This window comes from Pagrus major, chromosome 6 (genome assembly GCF_040436345.1).
Source record: "Pagrus major chromosome 6, Pma_NU_1.0".
In the NCBI taxonomy this organism is placed as follows: Eukaryota; Metazoa; Chordata; class Actinopteri; order Spariformes; family Sparidae; genus Pagrus; species Pagrus major.
Window position 1 is genome coordinate 9,036,448 of NC_133220.1, and position 25,762 is coordinate 9,062,209.

Genomic DNA, 25,762 nt, shown 5'->3' on the forward strand with positions numbered 1-25,762 from the left:
GTGTTTCTAAAAATATCTCTTATGTGCGTGCAAGCTAAATAAAAAGGAATGTTGTACCTGTAGACGTAGTCATTATTCATCTTTTAACAACAGATTGCACTAATGGGATTTCAGAATATCTCCAACAAGGGCAATTATAATCAGATATTATAGATTGGATGAATAAAAGAAAACCTTCAAGAACTCAAATCTGTTTTTCTCTAATTAAATATTTAATTAAATATAATGAAAATGTCATGAAATAACTGACGAGCCTCTATATTCACATTCCAAAATGAACGAATTAGCTTAAAACAGTTTTTGTTGTTCAAAGTAAAAGTTTTTCGAACCCTCTGCACTGAAAGTGTAGTGCAGGCAGATGGGGCCATAGAGCAGTTCAGTACTCATAGGTAGGAACGTCATGTTTGTTGGAAGGGTGAGTAAAGTTTTTCCTTTTCTGTGGCACGGACATTCACCAGTACTGCTGAATGCCTTTGTGCAAGGTCACCCAGCCCCATGTGGATGTGTACCAGCCTGCTCTGATGGCAGGCATTAGAAAGTTTTTAGAGTTGGCTATAAATACTATGATACACCCCAGCAGCACAACACAGCTTGTAATATAATGATGTTGCATCTGTCTTTCCCAGCATAACCTCAACAACAAGGGGGCCCGCACAGACAGCCCTCATTCATCAGTGTTTTAAAATAAAGTTGCTAAAGTAAAGGTTACATTGGATGAAACTCTGAAGGCTTAGGAATCATCTAACAGGCTTTGTCCTTTTGAAATGAAATGTGTATTTTTTAAATAAATTCTGAATGGGGTTTCACTCTGTGTCCTTCATTCTGAATACTAAAGTTAGTTAGTCTAGCTTTATATTTTGATCTGGGTTGAATTCGACCATGATGTTCAAGTGTTGAGTGAATGATTATTCATAAAAAGGGCCAAAGTGTGAACAGCTGTATTGTGGCCTACACATAATAGACTCAACCCCCTTTATGAACATGAAAATGTAATTTTTTTTAGTTATTCCTGAAGAGTTTGGCCTTATCCCGACTTGTTGACACTCATTATTGCTGTTTACCCACGCAAGGCATCAGCCCTGGAGGTGGCAACATATCAAAGCACGCCTCAATCATCTCCTAACAAAACCCTCAAACAGTACAGTGAGATGCAGTGTTAAATAAGAACTCTTTGATTTTATGCAAATTGAATTCAAATGACCAAAGGTCCCCAATAGAGCTGCAGATTAAAATCCCCTTTTACAGCAAAAGAAAAATGTTTGTTTCAGAAATATCAACAGCACAGGCAGCGACTATACAACCTTATTTCAATGCTAATATCTGGAGGTCAAAGGCTGAAATGGGAGATTAGGCCCCCAGATGTTAATAGACTCATGAAAGAGTGAAAAAAGTCCTGTAATATCCTGAGAAAGCCGTCTCGGTGGCTGCTCATGCTGCTTCAGGTCTGACACGGCAGGTCATTTTGAAGGCTGCACTACTTTTTTATTAACAAAAAAAATATTAAGTTGAAAGATTTTGTGTCTTAAGCCCCGTTTACACAGCCTGTTCAAACCCTGCTGTCGCACGCTATGCCTCTTTTGCTTGAGGATTGCTGGCTTGCTATCCAAATTCACACCGGGGTGGCGTTATGCCGCCGTTGTCTGGTTCAGTGTATTAAATAAGGTAAAGCCGGTGTACCGACGGTCCTTCATTGTGGCAGTATTGCAGGATCTCGGTGTATAAAAGGCTTCTGAATTCATTGTTTTGGTTTTACAGTTCACAATGTTTCCTTTTTGATTCACTCTCACTGCTTTTATCAACCCCATTTCCAGCCGCAGCAGGCAGCTTTTTCCAGCAAAAAAAAAACAGTTCTATTAAACCCACAGTACGCTACCTGCCCAGCACCAAAAGGAACAGACAAAGTCAGGCTGGTGAACATAGTGAAGGATTTAGCACCTGAAGAGAAGACTGACTATTACATTCACCAGGTGGCCAGAAACAGGACTTTAAATTGATGCTAATGTTTCTGCGTGTCCGCTGGATGTATAAAGAGGGAACTGTTTGCTAATATCAACCCCATGAGGGACAACGTTGTGCATTGCTTGTTTTTTCTGCAAAAAAAAAAAAAAGGCAAGTAAAATATGTCCTTCGATCGTTTGTTCCTGATTCTCACTCAGTTTCAATACTCCTCGTTCTGTCTTAGGTGTACTTCAAGCGCGATGGTGAGCTGATAGAGGTGATCTCCTACACTCCTGCCTCCACCAGCGAGCAGGGAGGCGGCGCAGCAGGGGTGAGAGGAGCCCGGCCGCTCATCAGCAGGGACCTCGATGACACTAAACTGCAGCGGTCCCTCTCACTTCTGGACCCAGAGGGGCGGGCGGCACGTCTGTACACAGAGAGCCCCAGTCGTGTCCACACTCAGGGCCAGCAGGCCCACGAGCCCAGCCCCGCGACAGAGGTCATCCCAGAGACAGTCGTGAGTCGGGAATTCCCCCGCTGGGTCCACAGCACGGACCCTCTCTATTACTTTAGCCACACTCACCTCCCCCAGAGTGACGGCTCTGTGGTGGTGCAGGCCCGACTCACCTGGACCCTCAACCCTCAGCTGGATAACGATGCCCTGTTCAGCTGCGAAGTTAAGCACCCAGCACTGTCCATGCCCATGCAGACAGAGGTCACTCTAGGTGAGTAGGACACCCACTAACTCATTGTTTTCGCACGCTATTCTCATTACCCCACCACCGTTTTCTCATCTGTCCTCTGTTCCTCCTCCCACTCCATCCAGCACACTCCACCTAGAGACACACACTCTCACACCCTTTTCTCATTTCTTCTCCCTTTTAATCTCCTGCTGTCTCCTTGTATCCCCTTGCCGCACTTGGAAACCGACTGGGCCCCCTTATGTCTCCTTTGCAAATGTACTCAGAACAACACTGATTTTCATTTGATGCCGCTTAATTGTGTTACAGCTGAGCAGATTGCGAGTTTAGCGGCGAATGCAAAACTCCGAGTGACTGACAGGGCAATTCATCGAGCTGTCTGTTGCTAGATTGAGTTAACTCAGTAGCGTTATTGAAAAAGTCAACCTGAATTAGAGAAGTCAAATGAGAATTTAGACACGCTGACCATTGTTATAGCGCTGGAAAGACAATTTCAGAGATTCTGCCTTTCTTCGAACTTCAGTGAGCACCTCCCTTTAGCTCTTCAGCCTCACGCTTTAGCTTTTTAATCTGAAGGATAGCCCCTGAAATGTATTTGTTTTTTCATCTGCAAACTATCAAAGCAGAAGACACAGTGACGCAGATACTGAATGCTGAAAACAGGAGTCACACTTTAAGGGAAGAGTTCGCATTAAGTTTTAATGGTGTGTGATCCAAGAGACACACACACACACACGCTTATTTTTTTCATCTAAAAACAAAGATGGCTTCCAGCGCATCCAATTAACACTTCAAAGGCAATACGTTGGCATGGTCCTCCTGGAAACAAGCCACGCAATCCTGACATGATAAACAGAGACATTATCTTCCATGAGATGCAAGCAATGGTTGAAGGCAGAAAGAAAATGAGGAGATTGTGGCTCGTACATGTTTGCCTGCTGCATTGTGTCTCGCTGTCAGCGTTTTATCTCCCATCACCACATTTCATCTAATTAAAAACTGTCACTCTTAATATGCTCGTGAGCAGCCGTGGTCACTCTGAGTCAATGTATAGAGACGTCATTAGCATCTAGAAGTGGAAAGTCTTTATTGGGTTTAAGAAATGACAAGTAGGGATTCAAAGTCTCTTGTAAACGAGGCACGCCACAGTTTGTTCTTGCCTCAGCCGTGGTCCGTTGTTATCAGGGATGATCCGGTGGTGGAGAAAGTATGTGAGTAAGTTTGTTCTGTTCTGTGTTCTGTTAAGAAAATATTACTTAAGTTGAAAAGGTAGTATCAGCAAAATGTCCTCTTTGGGTATATATAATACATAAAGAAAGAGAGAAATACTATTATATAGTATAAGATTACTCGTGCATCAATGTTCAAGCAGCATTCAAGCTAATCCATTTACTCTATACTATAGTCACAACTGGACAGTGCTCTATCCGGCACCTTAAAGGTGCAAGATGTAAGAACTGGCCACCTGTCGAATTCATACTCACAACAGAAAGGGGGGGGAGCATATTACTGGAGTAACTGTTGCTAACTGTAAGGGAAGTAGTTGAAATCTACCCCTATGAAATGGGGCAACCCTTCAAGACCCTCCTACTTCATCAGTAGCCGTTGATGGGGTTTATGTAAACATACGCGAGCGGACATTTCCAATATTCCATCTTCAGCTGTGGGAATTTCTCCTGCGTTACTGTGGCAATCCTGTTGTTATCACAATGCCATTTGCCATTTATGTGCTGGAGAAAGAAAAGTATTGAAGGTCCCGATTCATTCACAACTTCACACTATCAATCAAGTAAAAGAGAAACACTACTTCATTACCTAGCCACTAGCAGTGCGTTATAGGCTAACATTAGCAACCTGTGCTTCTACCCTGATAGTCTGCACTGATATTAGAGTAGCGGTACCAAGGGTAGCAACTCTGATGCTGGACTTTAGTTAAATTTCGGGCATCATCCATAGGGGTGGATGCAACATTGAACTGTGTCAAAATGAGGGACTGTCATGCACAAATCAATAATAACAGTGTAATGTCAGCTAGATAGCTACCGAGACATCAGCAAACTGTTAGCGATTGATTTATGCTTGTTATAAAGACAACAAAAGCTCTGTTGGAGGGCCATGTCGCCCTAACACTTTGCCCTACTTCTCTATCCCTTTTTATGTCCCAAATAGCAGCTTGATGTTTGGAAAATAAAAATAAAAAATGCATCAGATATCATACGACACTACTGACTAGTCCAGCTTTGTTTTGATGGCACATTCACAGTTTGTTGCTCGAGGAAAAAAAAAGTTTTAGATTTTGGGTTAATTTCACTTCTACACTTGTGTGCCAAGAAGGTTTCCTGCCAAAATCCATATACATATCTGGGTAAATAGGGTGAATCTACAGGGTCTCAATTAGTGAGGAAGGGACACTCCTTTCTGATGTAGCTCTTAAATCAGATTTTACTTCAGACTGACAAGAGGAGTGTAGATATTGTGCAGAACAGCTGAAAGGACTGGGCTTGTATTATTCTATATTTTCTCTTATTGTCAAACAAATCCCATGAAAAGATAAAAGCCCTGCGTTGTGTATGACACTCAGCCCAAAGCTTTTTGGTTCCTATTGAAGACATAAATCTGTAAAAATGGTTCACACACAGAGAGATGGGAACAAAGACATCAAAAAGTGTCAGAAAATCAAAGTACAGAAAAAATACAAAAATACATTATATACAAACTCATATTATCACATGTTAGGCATTAAGTAGTCTACGGCTTTTTTACAAGTTGCTGTTCATCTGGAACACAAATTAGCAACATTAGGTGACAATGAGTGCTCTGTGATGGACCTGACAGGATATGTCGTGCGATTCATTTGCATTTAGCCAAAAACCACCTGGGGATAAAAATATATGTCTGATTTGAAAATAAAATGACATGTTAAGTAATAAAAATAAGCATTTCCATGCAAAGTACATCTTATTTTGTAAGGCCAGCAAAACACAAATTACAAACTACTCAAAACTGATGACATATATATATATATTTTAGTTCAAATAAAGCCCATGACTACACACAGACAGTATACTTGAAGATAGTTTAATATGTTTTAAAGTAAGGCTGCTTCATATTTTCAAACAGCTGCAGTTTTTTAGCAAACATCACTCAAACAAGATAAGTAGTCCATTTGTCTGGGACTATTTTCATCTGTGTGTTAATGCACATTTGGTGCACTAGTACAAGTATTAATGGCAGCAGGATGGTGTGCAGCACTTGGGACTGATTCAAATCATAATAAACAACCATTTTACCCAGTGCCACAGTCTGGCTTGTTGATGTCTTCTAAGACTTTTAGACAGTACTTGTAGGATTCATTCATTGTTGTTTTTGGTCCATTCGTAGAATTTGACAATGTTAAGAACAATATAACATATTGCCAGCCTCAAGCTTTAAACCATTTAATCAATCTGTGCAGAGGAGAGGGCCCAATGTCTAAAAAAAAGCCCCTTTGGCCCCTGTTTAAAAACCGATAGCTGCAATTGCCATTGTCACTTGCTTCAAATGGGAATATCTCATACCAGAAAATCATCTTTTAAAATGTAATAACTGTCACCGTCATATCCCGAGTGGATAGAAATATAGTACATCACATGCAAGACGGAGACAGCGGCATGAGTTGAAGGTATAATGGCATGAGCTGTCTTCTGCAGACAAAGTATTGCACTAAAGACTCTAACAGCTCCTTCACATGTTGATGATAAAATAGATGACACACCCTGAGGAGAATCGGCCCTGTGAAACTCTTGCTAAATGTCAAAGGCACTAATATTTTGACAAGCTTTTCTCCCCGCTGTGTTTGAAGTCATTAATTTATCACTACCTTTGTTCTTTTAAAGAGATGGTAGGAGCATCAGCAGACACTCCTGTTTTTTTTCCTCACCACCTAAAGAAAAGAGAACAGAAAATGTGGCGTTTGTTGATTCTAATTGGAGCACACTTGAAATTCAAAGCACTCGCAGACCTGCTGGGGGCTCGATCCATCTTGGAATGGAGAAGTAGAACAAAAATAACAAAATAATATGGTTGTGATTCAGGTCAGAGGTTATTACAGTAGAAATTTGAATTGGCTCATATCATAGACAAAACGGAACAGATATTTTTAAAGTATTTAGCGTTTCTCTTTTTATCTGTAATTGGATGTGACTGTGTAAAACAGCTCACCGAAGGATTCCCATCAATGACATACCCTATTCGTTTATATTACACAGCCCATAACTGGATAATTGCACTCAGGATCTGTCTTACTGTATGTACACACACTCTCCTGGTTCTCTCAGGTGTGTTTGGCCAGGAAATGAAAAGAAGGTCCTCGCAGTGCCCATAAGTAATAAATCTTTCAGAGATTTAATATTGCCACATGAGAAGGAGCGACAGTCTGACAATCGACAAATGTTGCATTACACTTTATGAATATTCATGAATGGCTCCGTGCTTGCCATGCAAATGGACATGAAGCTGGCGCTCCGGCCTTGGTCGTCCAAAAAAAGTGCTATGTCTCCTTGAGATCATGTTTCCGGTCTGTTTTATTCTCCGGGATTGTGTTCGTGACCATAGCGCATCTTAATAATTAAAAGAAGTTCTCTGCTTTGGATTTACATGAGCTAGTGTGTTTATTATTCAACCTCATTCGACAAGTGGTGGAATTCTCATTTCATACACAGTTCAGCAGTGAGAAGAGATCCAGGCTCACATCTTCACATCTCCCAGTCATTTTTTTTTTTTTTTTTTGCCAGACCGTGATAATCAAAGAGCAGATGCTCAGTTTCAGGAAGGCGTCTGTGATCTGTGTGTATGTGTGCAGGTGTGTATCTGTGTGTCCATTTTGGGGGGATTTTATGCATACAGTATGCGTATGGTTATTTGTATGTAAATGTCTGCGTGTGTGTGTATGTGTGTGTGTGTGTTTGCCCATGCAAACCTATATGTGTTTTCTGTACCCAGTATGTTGTTTGTACCAGTGTTCATCTGCAGCTCAGTTCCACATTCATCAATCTGTCTTATCTCCCTGCTTTGGGTCACCTAGTTTATCCGTGAAAGACATTACATAGTGCCGGATTCACTGCAACAGTGCAATCCAGCAGTCAGTCAGGCTTTTTAAATTCGCTCGCATGCCTCTCCAGCTTCTCTTTTCCAACGCAACCAGTCACCCAGCTAATGTGACAGGTTCCCCTTCAACTGCTTAAGTCTGTTGTGCAGCTGGGCAGACCTGTTGATGTCTTGGCTTGGTATTAAAGCACACCTGATGCAGGGTGCGCAGTTGTTTTTCTGGGGGGAGCATGTTTATTCCCTGACCCCTCCTGGAGTGGTAACAGCTCCATCTTGCAGTGGGAAGAAGTTGGGTCTTAGGTGACGGTCTCATGGGACCGTGGCTCATTTCCCCTGCGAGGCCCTCGCCCTCGGAGAGAGGCTGTGTTATGTCCATCACACTGCATGCTGCCCTAATCAAAGGTGGTGACGTAGGACGCCAACTGTCACTGTTGGAGCAAATCCCAGAAATCAGCCATCATCTTCCCCCGCCATATGCCGTGCAAGCTCTATGTGACGCCATGACACCAGTATTTAAAAATACCCTTCCGTAAGTGTGTGGGAGGTGGAAAGATAGGGCTTCACACTGACATGCCAAAAGTAGCCTGTGAAATGCAATCCATCTTCAGCATGAGATGGAACACTTAGCCATGTCAAAATGCTCACATCATGCCAAGAGCACATACATATGTGGATGCTTTCCTGTAATCCCCGACCAAAAAAAAATAATCTACCGACTCCATGATTTCTATTTAGACTTTGCAGCAGTTTGAATTGCGATGCATTGATTTTCTGGATAAATGAATCAGTTTATGCAGAAAAACAAGTTGTCTAATGGTGCTTAAATATTAATGACTCTCTGCTCTTTCACCCCTTTGTATTACTCGAATGCTCTCTAACCATCTTGTGCGATTCAAATGCTTTTGTTTCTGTTTACAAAAGGCTTCCCGCATGATATACCGCACATGGGCAATGGCACATGCTCAATCCTATTTACACATATGATCCTAATTCATTAGTCAGCTAGGCTTGTAGTCAATGGCTGCCTAAAGAAAAGGCTGTGCTCCATTAGCCACAGTGGACAGTTTGTTGCCAGATTAATAGCTAAATACTGAGGTCATTTGTCTGTTTATTTATTTATCCTTCAGTTTAACTCATCAATGGAAACAAGCATCCAGTGTGATTTATATTGAGAGTTCAAACCAAATTAATTGAAGAACTCCTGGGGTGGACAGGCATTATTGATAGGATGCCCTTAGCTTGAGTCTCATTGCATGTGCTGCTCAGTCCATTTGTCTAACATATGGAACTGCACAGCGTGTGGAGCAGTTATCTTTAAGGGAATTGTTAATCATCTCAAATCGTCCAGAACCTGCTTATATGGGCCTAATGCAGTATGCTGTGCAGTTTAGCCGTAATGAAATGACTTACCTTTTTTATAACATTATGCAAATCACTCATTTTATCTTGACACTACATACACAGGACAATCACCAGCCCCTCACAATCTCACAATATTAGAATGGGCCTACTCCCTCTCTCGCTTGCGCCCCATTGTTTTAGAGGGTCCAAATGAAAGCCATCTGGGGGCTGCTGTCCACACCAAGACAAGGGAATTAGCTCTCTGAGTGTCCCTTATCTCACTGCCTCCACACTCCACCCGGTGCACTCCCATTCTCCTCTAGTAATGAGTATCTACCCAATTTAGTTCTTTTTCTCTCCAAGGGGGAATAAATCCAGCACAGTCCTTCAGATGAAAGAACCTGCAGGTCCCTTGCCTCTCGCCCCGTGACCTTAATTGACAGGAAATTGTATTTGTCTCTCTCCCTCTGTGACAAAACAGGTATCCGACAAGATTTGCTCTCCACGCTCAGTACGATGACCTTTGTCTCTTTGTCTTTTTTTTCTCTCTTCTCGTTTCAGCTGCTCCAAAGGGCCCTAAACTCTTCATGTCCCCTACCAGGGCAAAGGTAGGGGACACAGTGCGCATCACTGTGCAAGGATTCCAGGTAGGATCGCCTGGGGTAAGTGCATGGGGTGTTAAAAAAAAGACAATTTCAGTCTTTGAATTGAACTGGTGCATGTGTGCTGATAAGCTTGTTCTGTTTTGAAGTGACCATCCTGTTGGGCATAGACATCTTCTTCTCAATCGTTTCAGATGTGCATGCGATATATTCATTTTGTCAAAATTTTGATTCCCATTTTAACATTTTGAATGAAGTATATAGACTGTGAAATACATTACAAACCATTTTTTAATTGGTTTTCGTAAATTCTAAAAAGATATTCATTTGTTAAAAGCAACACTATGTAGAAATTGATATTTTGTGCGATTTGGCGCCCCCCAACAGTTTCTGAGTGCAACACCGCTGTTGTAAATAGAAATCCCAGGTCTGTAATAATTTGTCAGATGTACTGTAGGTGTTAACTACAAACAAAACTCATTACGACATAACAATGTTATGTCTTGAAAACTTACATAGTGCAGAAACAAGTGATGGGGGGCGGACCATCGTAGGTAAAACAGTTACATAATGTTGCTTTAAGAATGACCATCTGATGTCTATCGGTCTTAGCCAACAGGAGTGTTTTGCTTGCCGATGTCATTTTTGCTGCTTTCACACTTCCGGCTCCATAATCCAATAGAAGGTGCTAAAGGTAACAGCAAAGAGATTGTCTATGTGTCACTCTGTTCCCCTGCCAAAAAAAGAACATGTCCCTCGTGTGAATGGCCTGCGGATGGTCCTGATCTCTTTGACAGGAATGACACATTGAAGACAGGCAGCTGGTGTCAGTCAGGTGAAGGGGATATGGCTAATCCTGATATAGATCCTGTTAATGGACCACAGCGCAAATTGCTTTTTTTCTCAGTCACTGCTTCAGGAATTTACAGGAATCATAAGTTTGATTTTGTTCCACTCTTTTGAGACATTTTTCATGGTGTTGTTTTCGGTATAATGCATCAGGCCTTTGACTGCACAGATTTGCACAGGCCCAGTGTCTGCCCAGTGACCTCAGGAATCTTTTAAAGTTTTTCTTTGAACAGTGTTAAAATTGGTTATTATAAACAGGCTCGGCTGTGGCATACAGCCAGTTGGGCCCTTTGGCAGCATAGGCATCAGCGCATGCAGACTGATCAGAAAGCAAATTTCCCTTATCCTTCACTGGACCGAGGCTTTAGGGTTTCACAAGTAGATAAGATTGTGTGTCAAGACTGATAATTTTTCCCCCCGCTTTTCTGATAAAATAAGATGCCAGTTTCCCCCCAGGTTTATTGTTTTAGGAATATATTATGGATGATCGTCCGACAGTGTGCTCTTTGTATTCATTTTTCATTGCTTTATGTATGAGATTAAATAGGACATTGATGGTTGTAGCAGCACAGTGCGCAGACCTTTTTAATTTGGATTCTACAGGCTCTTATTATGTGACAACAAGGTCTCCGTTAAACCCTTTTAGTGTTTTTCCTGTTTGTTTTTTTCATCTAAACGTGACCTTTTCCCCCTGAGTCAATCTCACAGTGCTCAGTCATTTAACCCCGGTCATGACTTAAACACAGACCTTGGAGAACTCTTTTATTATTAACATTCATTTTTTGAAAGGTTAGACAATTCACATCAGATTTATCACAGCAATTACAAACCAGAAAGTTACGGGGCTATAACCTACCACACTATTTCAGTGGGGACTTTTGCACCGAGCCTGTTTAGAGCAGTTTGTCTGAACTCTCCAGTGTTTGCTTTGTTTGGGCATGTGAGAATGATATGATTTGATCTTGGTTGCATGCCAACCAAATGCACCGACATTGCTTCAGGGAAGGATTCCAAAATGTGCCCTTTGTGAGTCAATGGAGAGGGATGTTGACATCTGATAGTTAGAAGTCACTTGTGCTTGAAAAACTGAAAAGGAAGGGCAAACTAGAGTCGGGACTGTTTTTCATATTCTGCTGGTTCTTCATGCACTCTTAACTGATTTGTTGGCTCTGTTATGATTCACTTCACCTCTGTGAATTTGTCAAATAAACTAGCTCAATGAACCAAACTGAGAAGTTTCCAATACAAATGGTTATCGCATGTCGAGGACCTTCATTTTATACCTGCTTCATTCACTGGTTTTTCACAAAAAACTCACATCATATTCTTCATCACTAAAAACAACAATGCGGTCAAACCTTTAAACCCCTCACTGAATCATTCATTTCTGTGGGAATAGATATATCCTTCTCTCTTGTCATATATCAAGTACTTCTAATGTCGCAATGAGGTGCGCTTTCCTTTGACATAAGGCTGGAGTGCTGGACGGCCCTTTCTACACTGAAAGCCTTTTCCAGGCTTTTATTCCAAGAGAGCATCAAATGGATGAAAGAGAAGTGCGCGTTTGTGTGTGTGTGTGTGTGTGTGTGTGTGTGTGTGTGTGTGTGCATGCTAGCGTGTGTGCATGTGTGTCTATAAACTGCATATGCGTGTGTGTGCAGTAACATACACCTTTTCAATAGACCTTTTTTCAATGGAACACGCCATTGTTCCACATTCGCCAACAGAGGACCTTCTGCTGTGGGTAATTGCTAAAAGAAATAAAGACTCCTCTGACCTATTTTCACAAGCATGGGATTTCAATCAATTTTAAAACCCTCAATTTACTTGTATACGAATGCAATTTGATATATAATATACATTTCAGAAGAAAAAAAGGCCACACTCTTACTGTACAGACGGACAGGCGTCCACTATCTGCTGGTACATACTGAAATGACACATGTTCCTCCTTCGATAGCATGGAACGAAATTAACACTCCAGCAAAATAATGAAAGCAAAATAAATTCTTACGAGGCAGTAATCGAAATGTATTAATCCGGTTTTGCTTGTTACGATTGTGTAATGATTGGCCAACCTCAAGCGGGCGCAAAGCTTAAGATGCTGAGTAGAGTTGTTGTTGATTCCTGACTTTCTGCTCGTATGACATGATGTTTGTGGAAAGAAAACTCTAGCGTCACTCACCACTGAAGAATGGCAGTGGTGTTTTTATAGTTTGTGTAAAGTGCTGCCAGCAGGGTTCACACTGTTGCTGTTTGAATGAAGGGGCGCAGAGTGCAAACACAGTGACAGCCTGTTATGATACAAGTCAGTAAAGCAACAGCAAATATAGTCTTGGAATGTTAATATGAGGGTTAATCAAATCAAATCACTTTTATTTATTTGGCCCCAACAATCACAATCACATTGCCTCAGTGGGCTTTACAATCTGTACATCTGTGTCTGGGTTGTTAATTTATCTTAAATATTTCAATTATATGAAAATAAAATGAAATGGTGTTGAATAACAGTCCTAAGTTCATGCACATAGCAGGAAAGACAGTCCTTCCTTCTACAGTACAGAATGACAGGAGTCTGCTGTTTGCTGTCAGATAAGAGCAGATGTCCCTTCTAAGATAGCATGAAGTGACATTCACACTCCGGCACAGATGCACAAGGACGGGAATAGACACAAGCCAAATGAGCAGTTCTACTGAAAAAATGAATGCTTGTAACATCGCCATCAGATCGCCAGCATACTAAAACAATTAAGATTCCCACAGCAGTTACTGTGAATGTCACAATATTAATCAGCACTGTTTGAACGAAATCAAATGTAAGAGTTTTAATTCAATTATTATTCATCTTGTTACATGTTTTGCTGATAAACAGCAGCAAATATATTCACTGTGGTTGAACAGTGAGCTGCCAAATCTTTTAAGGTTCACAAAAAATGTCTGAGTCCTGTCTTAGCCAGTATTGAATGACCCGGGTTGCCTCTTCACACTGCAGCATGAATGCTTAAAGTTGTGAATAGTCCATATCGGAGAAAGAAGAATTCTGGATCATTATTTGACATGATGAACCATAGAAAATGGAAAAATGTTGACTCCTGACACAAGGAATGAAGTTACATACTAAAGTTAAAATGGCCAGTCAGCCAGTCCCCTCTTGGCAATTTTTAAAAGAAAACTTTAAAAGTCATAGACCTCGTATGAAAATGATCAGACAGTGGTCCACACTTGATTATTTGTAGAATGATAGCCCTCTGTTTGCAATGTAGAAAGGTACGTGTGTGTGTGTGTGTGTGTGTGTGTGTGTGTGTGTGTGTGTGTGTGTGTGTGTGTCAGGCAGGGATTATGGTGTGAGAAAGGAAGATGAAGAAGCAAAGCCTTCTACCTCAGAGGTGGAATCATACAAGAGACCCAACCTCATACTGTGTTCTCCTATTATCTCTGAACATGTCAACCCACTGATATGAATGAAATACTGCTTTATATTTTTAAATTGGAGACGGGGGGAGGGGGGGTAATATTCTCTGGAGGGCTCAAAAATGTGAAGAGAAAAAACTTGTAAAGTGAAGTGTTGATTATTAATGCATGTTGTTAACTTGCCATTGCATTAGGGGAAAAAATTGGAGCTTGTATTATTCATGTATCCTTTGCTCCTAATCTCTTGGCTGAGACTCACAGACTTTTCTCTGCACCACCCCCCCTTTTCCACTCTTTCCCTCTATCTCTTGTTTCCTCTCCTGTCTCTTTCCTCTTTTTTTTCCTCTCCATCCCGTGCGGGGGCTGGGCGTTGATAGAATGAGGTGTTCCCTGAGCCCCTCTTCACCTGGACGCGAGTGGGGGGCCGTCTGCTGGACGGCAGCACCGAGCGAGAGGGAAAGGAGCTGATTTTGGAGAGAGTGCCGGCCGAGCTCAACGGCTCCATGTATCGCTGCACGGCCCAGAATCCACTGGGCTCCACGGATACGCACACTCGCCTCATAGTCTTTGGTATGTACGCTCTGCTGCAGCATCGCTCCATGGCCCCGTTCTGGAGCGGCTACTACACTCGCAGTTGAACTGAAATCACATTTAAGTTTGATTAATTATTTAGGAGACAATGAATATGAAACATTTTTTTTGTTACCGTACAACTTGGCTCCACGAGAATTATCTGGAACTCTTATACAATTACACAGTTAAATGTCACAGAAAAATACATAATTCTACAAAATTCATTTCATGTATCTACAGTATCTTTGAAAAATACTTTAGAGATTTATGTGGCCGCTTTTAGGTATGAATCATTAATGCAGCTAAGTGTGTGATTAATAAGAGATTGTATCCCTAATTGGCTCAACAACACATTATTTTTAAGGCTGCACTTAGTGCCGATAACTAGTCTCCAGCAAGGGATTTAGTGACTATTCCAACAATGGCACGTCTTGTACTGCTCTCATTTAACAGCCAAGTGTGGCATCAAAGGCCCGTGATGAAATCAAAGGACCTTTGTTGTTGACAGTGTTAGAACAGCACTTTGCTCAACGGCCAATCCAAAGTAACGTGTTCATCAGAACCTGGAAGTTGTTCATTTACTCGTGTTGATGTGGGAGCTGGATTGCCTACAGGCTCTATTATATCTGTGTGCCATGCTCCTCTGGTTCTGTTTACTATGGACACACTTGGAAGAACTGGGATCTGTCGTTCTGAGCTTCTTCTGAAAGCTTCATCAAAGCAGAAACTTTTATCCAAATAAGTTTTACTGCGGCTAAATGAGCGTTGTCTTCTTTAGGCCTCTCAGTAGTGCACTTTACATCACTGTGATGACAATTGGATGTGTTTGTCTCATGTTTGAATGAGCCTCCGAGTCACTTTTTTCCTTAAAAGTCACAGTGGAAATTACAAACGGTTTCAACCTGATTTGAAAGACTTAACATTCAAACAAAAGCTACAACACACACAGCGCTAAATTAGCAGACATCATTTGTAAAAATTAGGCTGCAGATTTCTTTATTCTATCTAATCAATTATGATGATGAAGTATCTTCGAGGGTGTCTGCTCGTGAAAAGCAGGGTTGAGCCTCCCTCGCACTCACAATGGTCATTAATCGAGGCTTCAGCTACAAAATGAGTTTTTAAATCCTTCATTGATGCAGTCCATGAGAGAACTGAGAACACTTCTTCCTTGATGTGTGCTACCAATCCTTCTTGAATACCAGATGTTAAATATCGTGCAAGTGTTGTAGCTCTATCCATAATGGCTCTGTCGTGTTAGAATAGAGCCATTACGAAACACTTACGTAACAGCGACCTATGTTTGAAAGCCCAGAAGACATTACAGTGCTGTAGATAGATAAAGACAGCCATGTTACAATGTTAGGGCTTCTGACACTTGGACTTTACAGAAGTCAAGTCACGGAACAGAAACAGGAGAAATATTCTTTAAATATGAAGAAATGTGTGTGGCGGACACGCGTGCACTTCGGCCCTGAAGTGCCCTATTAACGTAAATCAGGTCGACACCACTTTCGTACTTCATCGAGTTTGAGACAAAGAATATTGTATCCATCATTTTTTTTAAAGTCCTCTGTCTGAAACACTCCTATGAAAAGGGTTTAAAGTATGTCACAAATGTACAAATTACTGGGCGGGCCTAATAAGAACCCACATTAAGGGGAAAGTGCCACTTTAGGGAGGCGTTACCTTGGGAGGCGTTTTGCTAGGAAGAGCACTAATGTCTATTTAACACCCTGATGCACCCTCAGGTGTCATCGGCTACGTGCCTAGTATGGCCCATCTGTCTGCCTGCTCCTTGTAGACTGCTTCCACTCATGCTTAGGGGAAGTAAATGGTGATTAAGTGACCTTGGCACCGTCCCCCGTGGCCTTGAGATGAGACACTTCTCTCCCTGCCGGGGGTGAGGAGAGAGAAGTATTTGGGGGCTCTGCTCGCTTGGCAACGTGTTCAATATACATCATCAGGAATAATAGAGTATAATGACGGCTTGGTATAGAGACTCTCCACTGACGACGAGAAGCGCTTGTGTCTTGATGATGTACATCTTTAGCCACCCTCAGTGATAATACCCTCTGAGATTACTGTTAAGTGAGTCAGCACTGAAGAGCCAGGCAGTGACACACACACACACACACACACACACACAGGAAAACTGCACTCACATGCAGAAACACACAGATATGTATGCTTATGCAAATGTGCAGGAGCAGGCAAACAGGAGCGTGCATTTGCAGAGTGCACACACTAATTTCCCTGTGCCTCTCGGAGGAGCTGCTATGTTAATGTGGTTGCAGTGAGACCAGAAAAAGTTTCACACTGTGCTGTATGTGTAGCTTCCACCTGCTCGTATGTGAAGTCAAAAAATAGCTCACAAAGTGGAATTCAGGGGTTTTGCTAATACTCTGCAAGGCCTCCTGCTTCTTCCTTCGCAATTACTTTATTCCTCCGAGAACTTTGGAAATACATTGTCAGAGCGTATTGTGCAGGGTAGACGTTGGCACTACTTATTAAAGGTGGAGTGGATTTCTCCAAAACACTTTCCCAGACTGTCTGGCCACAGCTGTACTCGCCTGTTCTCACTGCTGCTAAAAGTGTCCTGGTTGTTCTGGTGCACTGCTCTGTGTTCCCAGATCCATTAACAGGCACCGTCTCGCTCGCTGGGGATGTGCCATTTGACGTGTGCTTCAGGAACTTTGGTGTTCAGCTTCATTGGAAAGCCACCACCTCTGTCAGAGATTACTATTTTTCTCTTTCTCCTTGTCATGCTCTTTATCCGTTTAACTCCCTCCTTCATTCACTGAGTCACTCGGTCTCTTAGTAACAGCTACGTTTTTTTTATGTCATCTCACTGTTTTGTTTTTTTCTCCTTGTTTCCAACAGAAAATCCGAGCATGATGAAAAACACACAGAATCCAAACAGTGAGTATTCCAGCCACAGAAATAAACTGTCTTTGAATGTGATTTCATTACGATGTGTCTCATGTTTCCTGTTGTATCGCTTGATCATCGCATTTCCAGAGGGGCTGCATGCAATAGAACAAAATGTGACGCCGCTTGTCTGTTCAGCCACGAAATGTGTGCGGAAATCTGGCACTGATCAGAGAAGCAAATTCTTTGGGAGACTGTGGTTTCAACTTTCAAAGTATTGACAGGTGGATGTTTCTCATTCGGTCCTGAATGCATTTTCTCAGACAGAACTGCGCGAGAGTGATTCAGTCAGGATTAATCTTCACCAGTGTTCAGGAGCAGCAGCAACAAGCCTCTTCCAGTGACTAACAGAGGCTGTCACTTCTGGTTGAGTGTGAGATTATTGGTGTTTCATATGTGCAGTGGTGGCTCATTTGCGGCTTCTGAGATTATCATATGTAAAGATGAGGGATTGTCAGAAGAAGCCGCAGGGCTGTGACAACAACCTTTCCGTCTCTCGCTTTCTGCTGCCACTCCCTCTCTCTTTCTGCTTCAATCTTTCTGTCTTTCCTCTCCTCCTCTCTGACTTTTCATACTCACTTTCTGTCTTCCAATGCCAGTCTCTTTACCAATTCATCCATTTCTGGTTCATCTTCCCTTTTTCACCACCTTATTTCCCTCTCCCTTGCTCATCTGTCTCTCCCCCTTCCATCACATTCATACATCCTACTCTTCCTTTTCAGCTTAGCTCACAATTTTGATGCAGATGTGCAAAAAAGTCTGGCCTCATGGTCAGCTCAGAGTGTAAAAAAATATCCAAATCTGGCTAAACAGTCAGAGTTTAGACTCTGGTCAGATGGTCTTTTGAAGTACGAAGTGGTCAGAGTGTGACCCTATAGAAATAGCAATCAGAGGTAAGAAAAGCTGAATAAATACAACATATAGATTAGTTTATATAGGCAACACTTCAAGCTCCATTTACTCCAAGCTCAATAAATGGCTGTAATTAGTGTAATGTGGCAGCATATCTTGGTCAGTCCACATAATTGTGCAGTTATAAGTGATCAGTGGAAAAATCCTGAACATTATTCTGTAAAATATCTCAGTAATGTGCACTAGAAGTTAATTGTAACTTATGTACCGTGAAGCAAGAATCAATATAGCACCTGTATAGTAGTAGTTTCTTTTTTCCCACAATGAGCTACTGTTGATGAAGTGGAAAATGTATTTGAAAGGCATAATTACATAGTGTATAATCTCCTGTGCATGTGTGTGACACCCATGTTGTTCCCAGCTCAGTCTGCAAACAGATTCCAAAGCAGATGGCAAGCGGAGCTGTCTTTAAGCTGAACTGCCCTCGTCAGATGAGATCTGAGCAGTCTTGTAGTCTGACATGGGCTCCACTCTTTTTCTCGCTTTTCCTGTTTCCTACTTTAAAAACATCTCATTATTTGCCTCTCCTCTTCTCCCACTCTCAATTTCTCTGTCTCTCGTCCTTTTTTGCTCTTTGTTTTTCCGCCTCTCCCCCCACCCGCCTTTCCTCGTCTATGCCAGTCGTATCTTAGGGATGCAAATCTGAATATGCAAATGCTATGGTAAGCGCAGGAGCAGGTGTGTCACAGCAAGGACAGAATCAGGTCAGCATGGACGTGCAGACATGCCTTGCATGCAAGTCAAATTGGTGTACAACATGGCCCCAAGAGGTCAACGCACACGTGCACGGTCGCTTAATGGCTGAATACCCAACTCCTTGTCTGGTGCGAGCGAAAAGGACCACCCTTGTCAGTCAGTCAGGGCCGCAGCAGGCGAAAAAACTACGCTTCCCATGAGGGGTTATATTCATTCATCTTTGTCAGAATTGCAGTCTCCCAGAGAAGTTGTCAAGCCGCACTGTATGGCAATGAACAGAATTTAAGAGATGAGTGAAATTGAGGACAAAAATGTGACATATTCTCTGCTGCACAGCGCTGTGCCTGTCAGCGTAGGCTCGTGCAAGTGTCAAAAGTTTGGGGTTATCACCTCAGAGCGGGAAATGAGTCATCTGAGACACAGTTGTGCAATCGTAAAGTGAAACTCATTACAACCAACAAAGTCTTAAATGATGGACTTTGCACTCATTGACTCAAAAATAACAGCAGCATAAGTGCCAGGAGCTAAAATCAAGTAATCTGCATTTTGAGTTTTTTGGCAGACATGCTGCATCTGTCATTTTGCACAGCGATGCCATGCGAAATGCTAATTTAAATCCTCTTTTATAAGAGAGGTCAGAACACAGACTGGAACCAGACCGGTAGGAGTACAAACAGATGTGTCGTAGCCACATTTGGAAATATCAAAATGGTTTGTACAGACAGCTAACTCGACTTAAACCTTCTCTGGAGTCAAAGCCGTCATGTTTTCATATGCAAAAAAAGCATGATGTTTTTCAGCTGGCATTTCAGGTTCCGCACAACTGAGGTAGAGTCATCCTTTATTAAAAAGAGCAAGCTGCCACAGAAATCAGTCCCAGTTCAAATTCAGGTTGGCAGAAATTCATTGAGGTCTGAGCCAAAAACTGAAGGCAAACAGATGGCGGGGCGACTTGCATCTCTGATTGTAGACTGGAAGGGGACCTCAGATGATGATCTTATGGTTGGATGAGCCCATTACAGAATGAGTTACTTATTGAGAAGATCCAGTTGTTATTGTCTGATGTTGTACGACTCGCATAAACAGAGGAGAATATGCTGCATATGAAATATCGCAATATTTAGTTGTGTGGAGATTTAACATTCATTAGGGAGCCATTAGGAGACACTGACAGTTTAATTTAGACAATCCAGACAGTCATATGATCCAATTGTTTATGATCCAACTCACAATAATTAAATCAGCACTTCTCAGCATGGTAGACAATATTTTATCACCCAGACTCACTGGACTGAATTAACAGCCTATTCTCCCTCCCAATGAGTCAAATACGGCTGCTTGGTCAGTGGCCCAACGCTTTAAGGACACCTAATTTTAGACCTTTAGCGTCATCCACACTGGGAGCAGGTCAGGGTTGTAACCAAAAGTCAAACCTGACTTGTTGTGAACTGAATTTACATACTTATTTTAACCCAAAGCATGATGTTTTCCTGACTATGACAGTTTCACAACTTAAACAGTCCAAAACTCATAATATGTGAAAACTAGCTTTATTTTTGAAAGTCTGATGAGACATTGCATATTCATTATTACTGAAAAATGCTGTTAGATGGATACCTACGGCATTACTGACAAAAAAGGGCCGTAGCTGACGAGTTGGGAGTGAGGCAAAGATTTCATATAGCACCTTATCATACACAGAGGTTATTCAGTGTCCTTTATAGGCAAAACAATAATAAAAATTAATACATAGAAATACAGACAAGTTAACAAAGTACAGGGAAGAATAAAATCAATGTAATGAAATAAATAAAAGCACCATCAAGCTGGTTAGTTAAAGGGAGAAGAAGAAAAAGATCTCCATTGACGCCTAAACAGAATAAACAAACTGACCTCAAAGGACAACACGACTTCATACTGTTTTACTTTGTTTATATGTGGCGGACCCTGCCACCTTTCTAGCTTCAAATAGTGTTCTGGGACCTTATTTCCTCTGAGAACAGCTTGTTTATTCAGTTATGGAACCACTAGTGTCATCACTCGTTGTATCTGACTAATGTTGTTCCAGGACCATCATTCAAACTGACCAATAACGTTGTTGTGATGTAATAGCTTTGCGAATCGTGTTGGTGTTGTTTCTGGAACATCATAATTAATGTTGACTCCAGCACCATCAATAAAACTTATGAAACAGCGTCTAAAAATGAACCTACACCAGGCCATTATGGTTGAACAGGACTCTCACTCAAGATATTGGGGTTTGTATCCTCTTTACAACATATTATACATTCCACTTATTATTTTGACACTAAGTTCACCTATTAATTTCCATTTCCTTTCCGTTTTCTGCAGCTGTTTGGTTAGATTTAGGGAACTAAAATAGTTTTAGGCAAACATGGTTTGGGTTAATATAGACCCTTTCACAATATTAAACAGCTTGAAGTAGGGGTGTCAGTGATTAATCAACTAATCGCTTTTAAGAATTTAACAGATTAAAAATGTATTAACAGATACTTGCTTATCAAATATTATATTTAATTTAAAACACAAGTAATTTGTCATTTTATGACTACAAAAAAACATTTGATACAAACTGATATTATTACATTTTGTAATGGAGATTTTGTTTGGACCAGTTGTTGAATAGCGACAGATGTGAGCTCCGCTATTTAAAAGGAAGTCATTACGCTGTGATATTTCTTTAATTATTCAAGTGTTCACTTCACGTGTTTTTTTTTAACTGCTAATGTAGCCTATGAACATTTTTCATACATTATTAATGATTAAGCGATAATCGGTTGTTAAGGCAGCCAGCTATCGATTAAAGAAATTGGTTAAAATTAATATCCCCAGTTTGAAACACTTGAAACACACACATCTTCTCCCATGCACGTATTTTTCTGATCTTTTTCCCGGGTTACTAATCTATCACATGACAAAAAATGTCATTGGTCAGTATCAATGATGGCCCTGGTGCAATATTAATTATGATGTTCCAGGGAAACCAACATGGTGATATCAGATCATGCCCAGACACTAATGAGTCCCTGATGCGGTCAGCTCCACATTGTGATTATTGGTGTGTCCACAAACTTGGCACAGTCTGAGCAAACTGTTGGTTATGTCAGCAAAACCACACCCACAACTTCCCTCCCACAACAGCTCCAGTTCCACCACCTCTCTCTGTAAGGTGTCCATGAGGGAGCTGCAGAAAACAATGGCAGAATAAAGCTGCTGTCTCTGCTGATCACACCGCCATAATCTAGTATCCCCGCCGTGGGCCTAAGAACAACAAGTCCGACACATAAAGAAATAAAAACAAGGCTTCACGCGTCATTTTCTTTATCTGTGCACTCTTCAAATATTGGGAAAGAAAGAGAGTCTTTGTGTTTGCCTGAAATGTACCAAAGGCCATGTGGGGACACTGGTGTTGTGGTGTGCCTATACTGTTTATAGACATCGACGTCCTTCAGGATCCATATTCTTCATATACGATCTATCTTTTTTTTCCTCATCCTGATAGTCCATACTGTAATTCAATTTTGTTGGTCTGTTCTGTGCAGACATTTATTGCATGTCTGTCCACTCCGGAAGAAAACGATCCCTCCTTCGTCCCTCCTGCTGAGGTTTATTCCATTTGTTTTCAAAAAAACCTTTAATAGGGAGTTTTTCCTGATCCAAATCGAGGGTCTAATGATTGAGCGCACCATATGCTCTACAGATCGTAACGCCCCTCGAGGCAATTTGTGATATTGGGCCACATAAATAAAATCGACTCGACTGCATATCATTGTTGGGCACTTCAAAGAACAACAACATTTTTCCAATAATGAATGCTCTGAAAGAAAGAAGGTTTTACTGGTATCTTTATCATTAGCATGACTGTCATGAAGTCACCACAAATCCAGTCTAAGACAGAAGATTGACTTCAAGTAAACTTCCCATACAAAGAGAATATATATTAATGCATTTAGGTTCAATTATGGTATTTTAAGTCACTTTGTGCAAAAGCATCTGCCTGGTGAATGTTATGTAATACATGAAATACAGACAAGTTTAGATGTGTCACAGTGAAGTTTTGCTTCTTTTTAAGTAGAGCAGTGATCTCATTTAAAAAAAAAATCTGTAAGAAAACAATATAAACTTGCCTGATATCAGACGTAATTGTCAATTTATGCCGCACTCAGACCAAACGCGTTGAAAAATATTCATGTTGCGTTACTCGCATGAGTTTGATCACTGGGTTATTAATTTTTAATCGGGTGTACTTGCACAACGCGATAGAAATATCCAACGCGCGGCACATCAATATGAACCCAAAACAAAGAGCCCTCTCTGTGATCTAACAGCAATAAATGGAACAGAAGGATGCTGAAATAACAACATCATAATGCCGTCTTGTAAAAAGCCTGAACTCATGCTTCGTCAGGTCTGACGGCCAGACAACAAGCAAACGACTTTTAAAATGCTTGTTCCCTGAATGGAGTTCAGATCGATCAGAGCTATGCTGTGCTGACATGACCTACCAGGTAGTCTGACCTTCTCGCTCACTTCCCTCCATGGCAGCTCCTTATACCATACCTTGTCCTGTCTTGGTACGAGTAGATGTGTTATTGTACAGCTCTGGGTGTCTGCAAACAGCTATGATTAATGATTATTATCCTCTCCTCCATTGTTGTTCATGTTCAAAGTCCAGAAATCAGCGGCATGAATGTCACGACGTCAGTGTGAACGTCAACGCCAATAGGCTTTCGCTACACAGCGAAGAGCTGCGATTATAAGCAATATCGCGGCTATCGTTGACTTTGTATGTAATCTAGTCACGAGAATAATCCACGTCGCGTTTGGTCTGAACACAGCAATACACCCTCACTACTGTGTATCTCGTCAATAGCGGTTGCCATTGTTGTTACATTGCTATCTGGTCATTGTAACATGAAAGTTAAAATAGTAACTCCACTACGTTGCTAAGTTGGTTCCAGCACACAGCTTGACAACAGCATGACAACGGCGCTACGCTGTATTCAGAACGAATCTGGCTTTGCGGCTAAACGCCTCAGGGTGGTGCGGCAGTGTGGGAGTGTCACTCTATGGCCCGTTTGTGTGGCGTAGCGTTGTAAACCTTAACCTATGACACATAACATTACACTCCACTGTGGTTGTAGTCCTTCATGTTGCTGGTCTGATTGCCAGCTTACATGATTGGCCACCACAAGATGACGTCCAGCTGTGTTACTCCAAAAGTTGAGTCAGTTGTGCAACTTTTTCACCACACCAGCTGCATCTTTTTTTTTTTTTTCGCTCTACCCTCATTAGAATGAATAGGAAGACCTGCGTTTTCGCCGCGATTTGGTCTGAATACAGCCTCAGTCCTGCCCATGGCACTGATTGCCTAATTGTAAATCCCCCCGGGCACTTATTGGATCGTCTCTTTTCAGACAAGGAGCCGCTGTTTCATATTACGTCACACAAATCAGAATCAGTCAACTGGGTGGATTTAAATGTCTGGACCCAGGCCAAATATTTTCTTCATAAATACTTAATTAGTTACTAATCACTAGAACTTTTAATTACTATGGAACATATTTGGCCATTTTAAGCACTGGCAGCACGTTCGGGGCAGGGCCTTTTTGTGTGAAGTTTGCATGTTCAACCCATGCCAGCATGGGTTTCCTCCGGGCGCTCCAGTTCCCACACACATCAAAAACATGTATATTAGGCTAATTCTCCAGTCAGTGGCCTTGACCGAGGCACTGGCTTGGATCAAGAGTCGGTCCCTGGGCGCTGAACGATGGCTGCCCACTGCCTGGTTAAAAAGCAGAGTACATGTTTCACTGCGCTGTGCTCAGTATGACCGTACGTGATGAATAAAGATTCTGCTTCTGAAATGTAGCAGGACATTTTACATTCATAGTGTTTACGAATCAAAATCTTTTAGATCTATGTACTTAAATCCTGTTTAAGAGATCTGACTTTGCTGATTGATTGAATAGCGGACGGAGGAAGTGTGTCTCTCGTCTGATTCACTGTTTCTTCTGTGTCTGTAGATGGAGCCTCGCGCATGGACATGCTTGGATTGACGTGGATGGCACTCGTCCTTACAGTGACAGTGGAACTGACGTGAAACCCCTCATCCAAGACACTCTCACTCACTCACACACATACACACACACATACACGCACACACATTACTTGCCCTTCTTACACAACATCCACACACACTTTCCACAAATCCCGCAAGCCTTCTCCAGTCATCAAGAGGCCCTCCATGCGTCAGTCGATCAGGAAACAGTACCACCGCAGGATGGCGCGCCACTGTTTTTGTAACAAAAATAATAACCAAGATAATGATATCAAAAGAGCAACGTGATGAACATGACAATAACCACCTCCTATATAGCCCTGCCCAGTTACACCTTTTTTTGTTTCTTGTCCCACGTCTGCCTGTTGATCAATAAAATTCAGTTGATTTGAAACGGAAAAGAAAAAAGCATTTGGATTTTATTTTGATGAGTCAAAAATGTCATTGGTGTTGACTGAAATGTGAAAGTGGAACTTGGCTTAGGCTGTGCCACCGTATCAACCACACCCGTCTGTTACATGTCCTGGGATGCACCTGATTAGCAACAAGCTGATAAACCACGGGGGAACAGACACAGATGCTCCAAGAGAACATTCTTTTTTTATTAATATACACCTATTCCTTTTTTTCTGATGGCTCGG

At 41.6% G+C, this 25,762-nt stretch overlaps 1 protein-coding gene across 1 annotated transcript in view; it reads left to right on the forward strand.

Annotated features, from left to right (window-relative positions):
• Window positions 1–25,292, forward strand: part of igsf21a (immunoglobin superfamily, member 21a) — a 188,659-nt gene extending 163,367 nt beyond the window's left edge. The window contains exons 6-10 of the mRNA XM_073469140.1: window positions 2,183–2,663; window positions 9,627–9,712; window positions 14,305–14,497; window positions 17,384–17,422; window positions 25,087–25,292. Coding sequence (XP_073325241.1) covers window positions 2,183–2,663; window positions 9,627–9,712; window positions 14,305–14,497; window positions 17,384–17,422; window positions 25,087–25,163 — 876 coding nt within the window. The 3' untranslated portion in view covers window positions 25,164–25,292. The remainder of the gene's footprint in view (window positions 1–2,182; window positions 2,664–9,626; window positions 9,713–14,304; window positions 14,498–17,383; window positions 17,423–25,086) is intronic.
• Window positions 25,293–25,762: the final 470 nt, after the last annotated feature.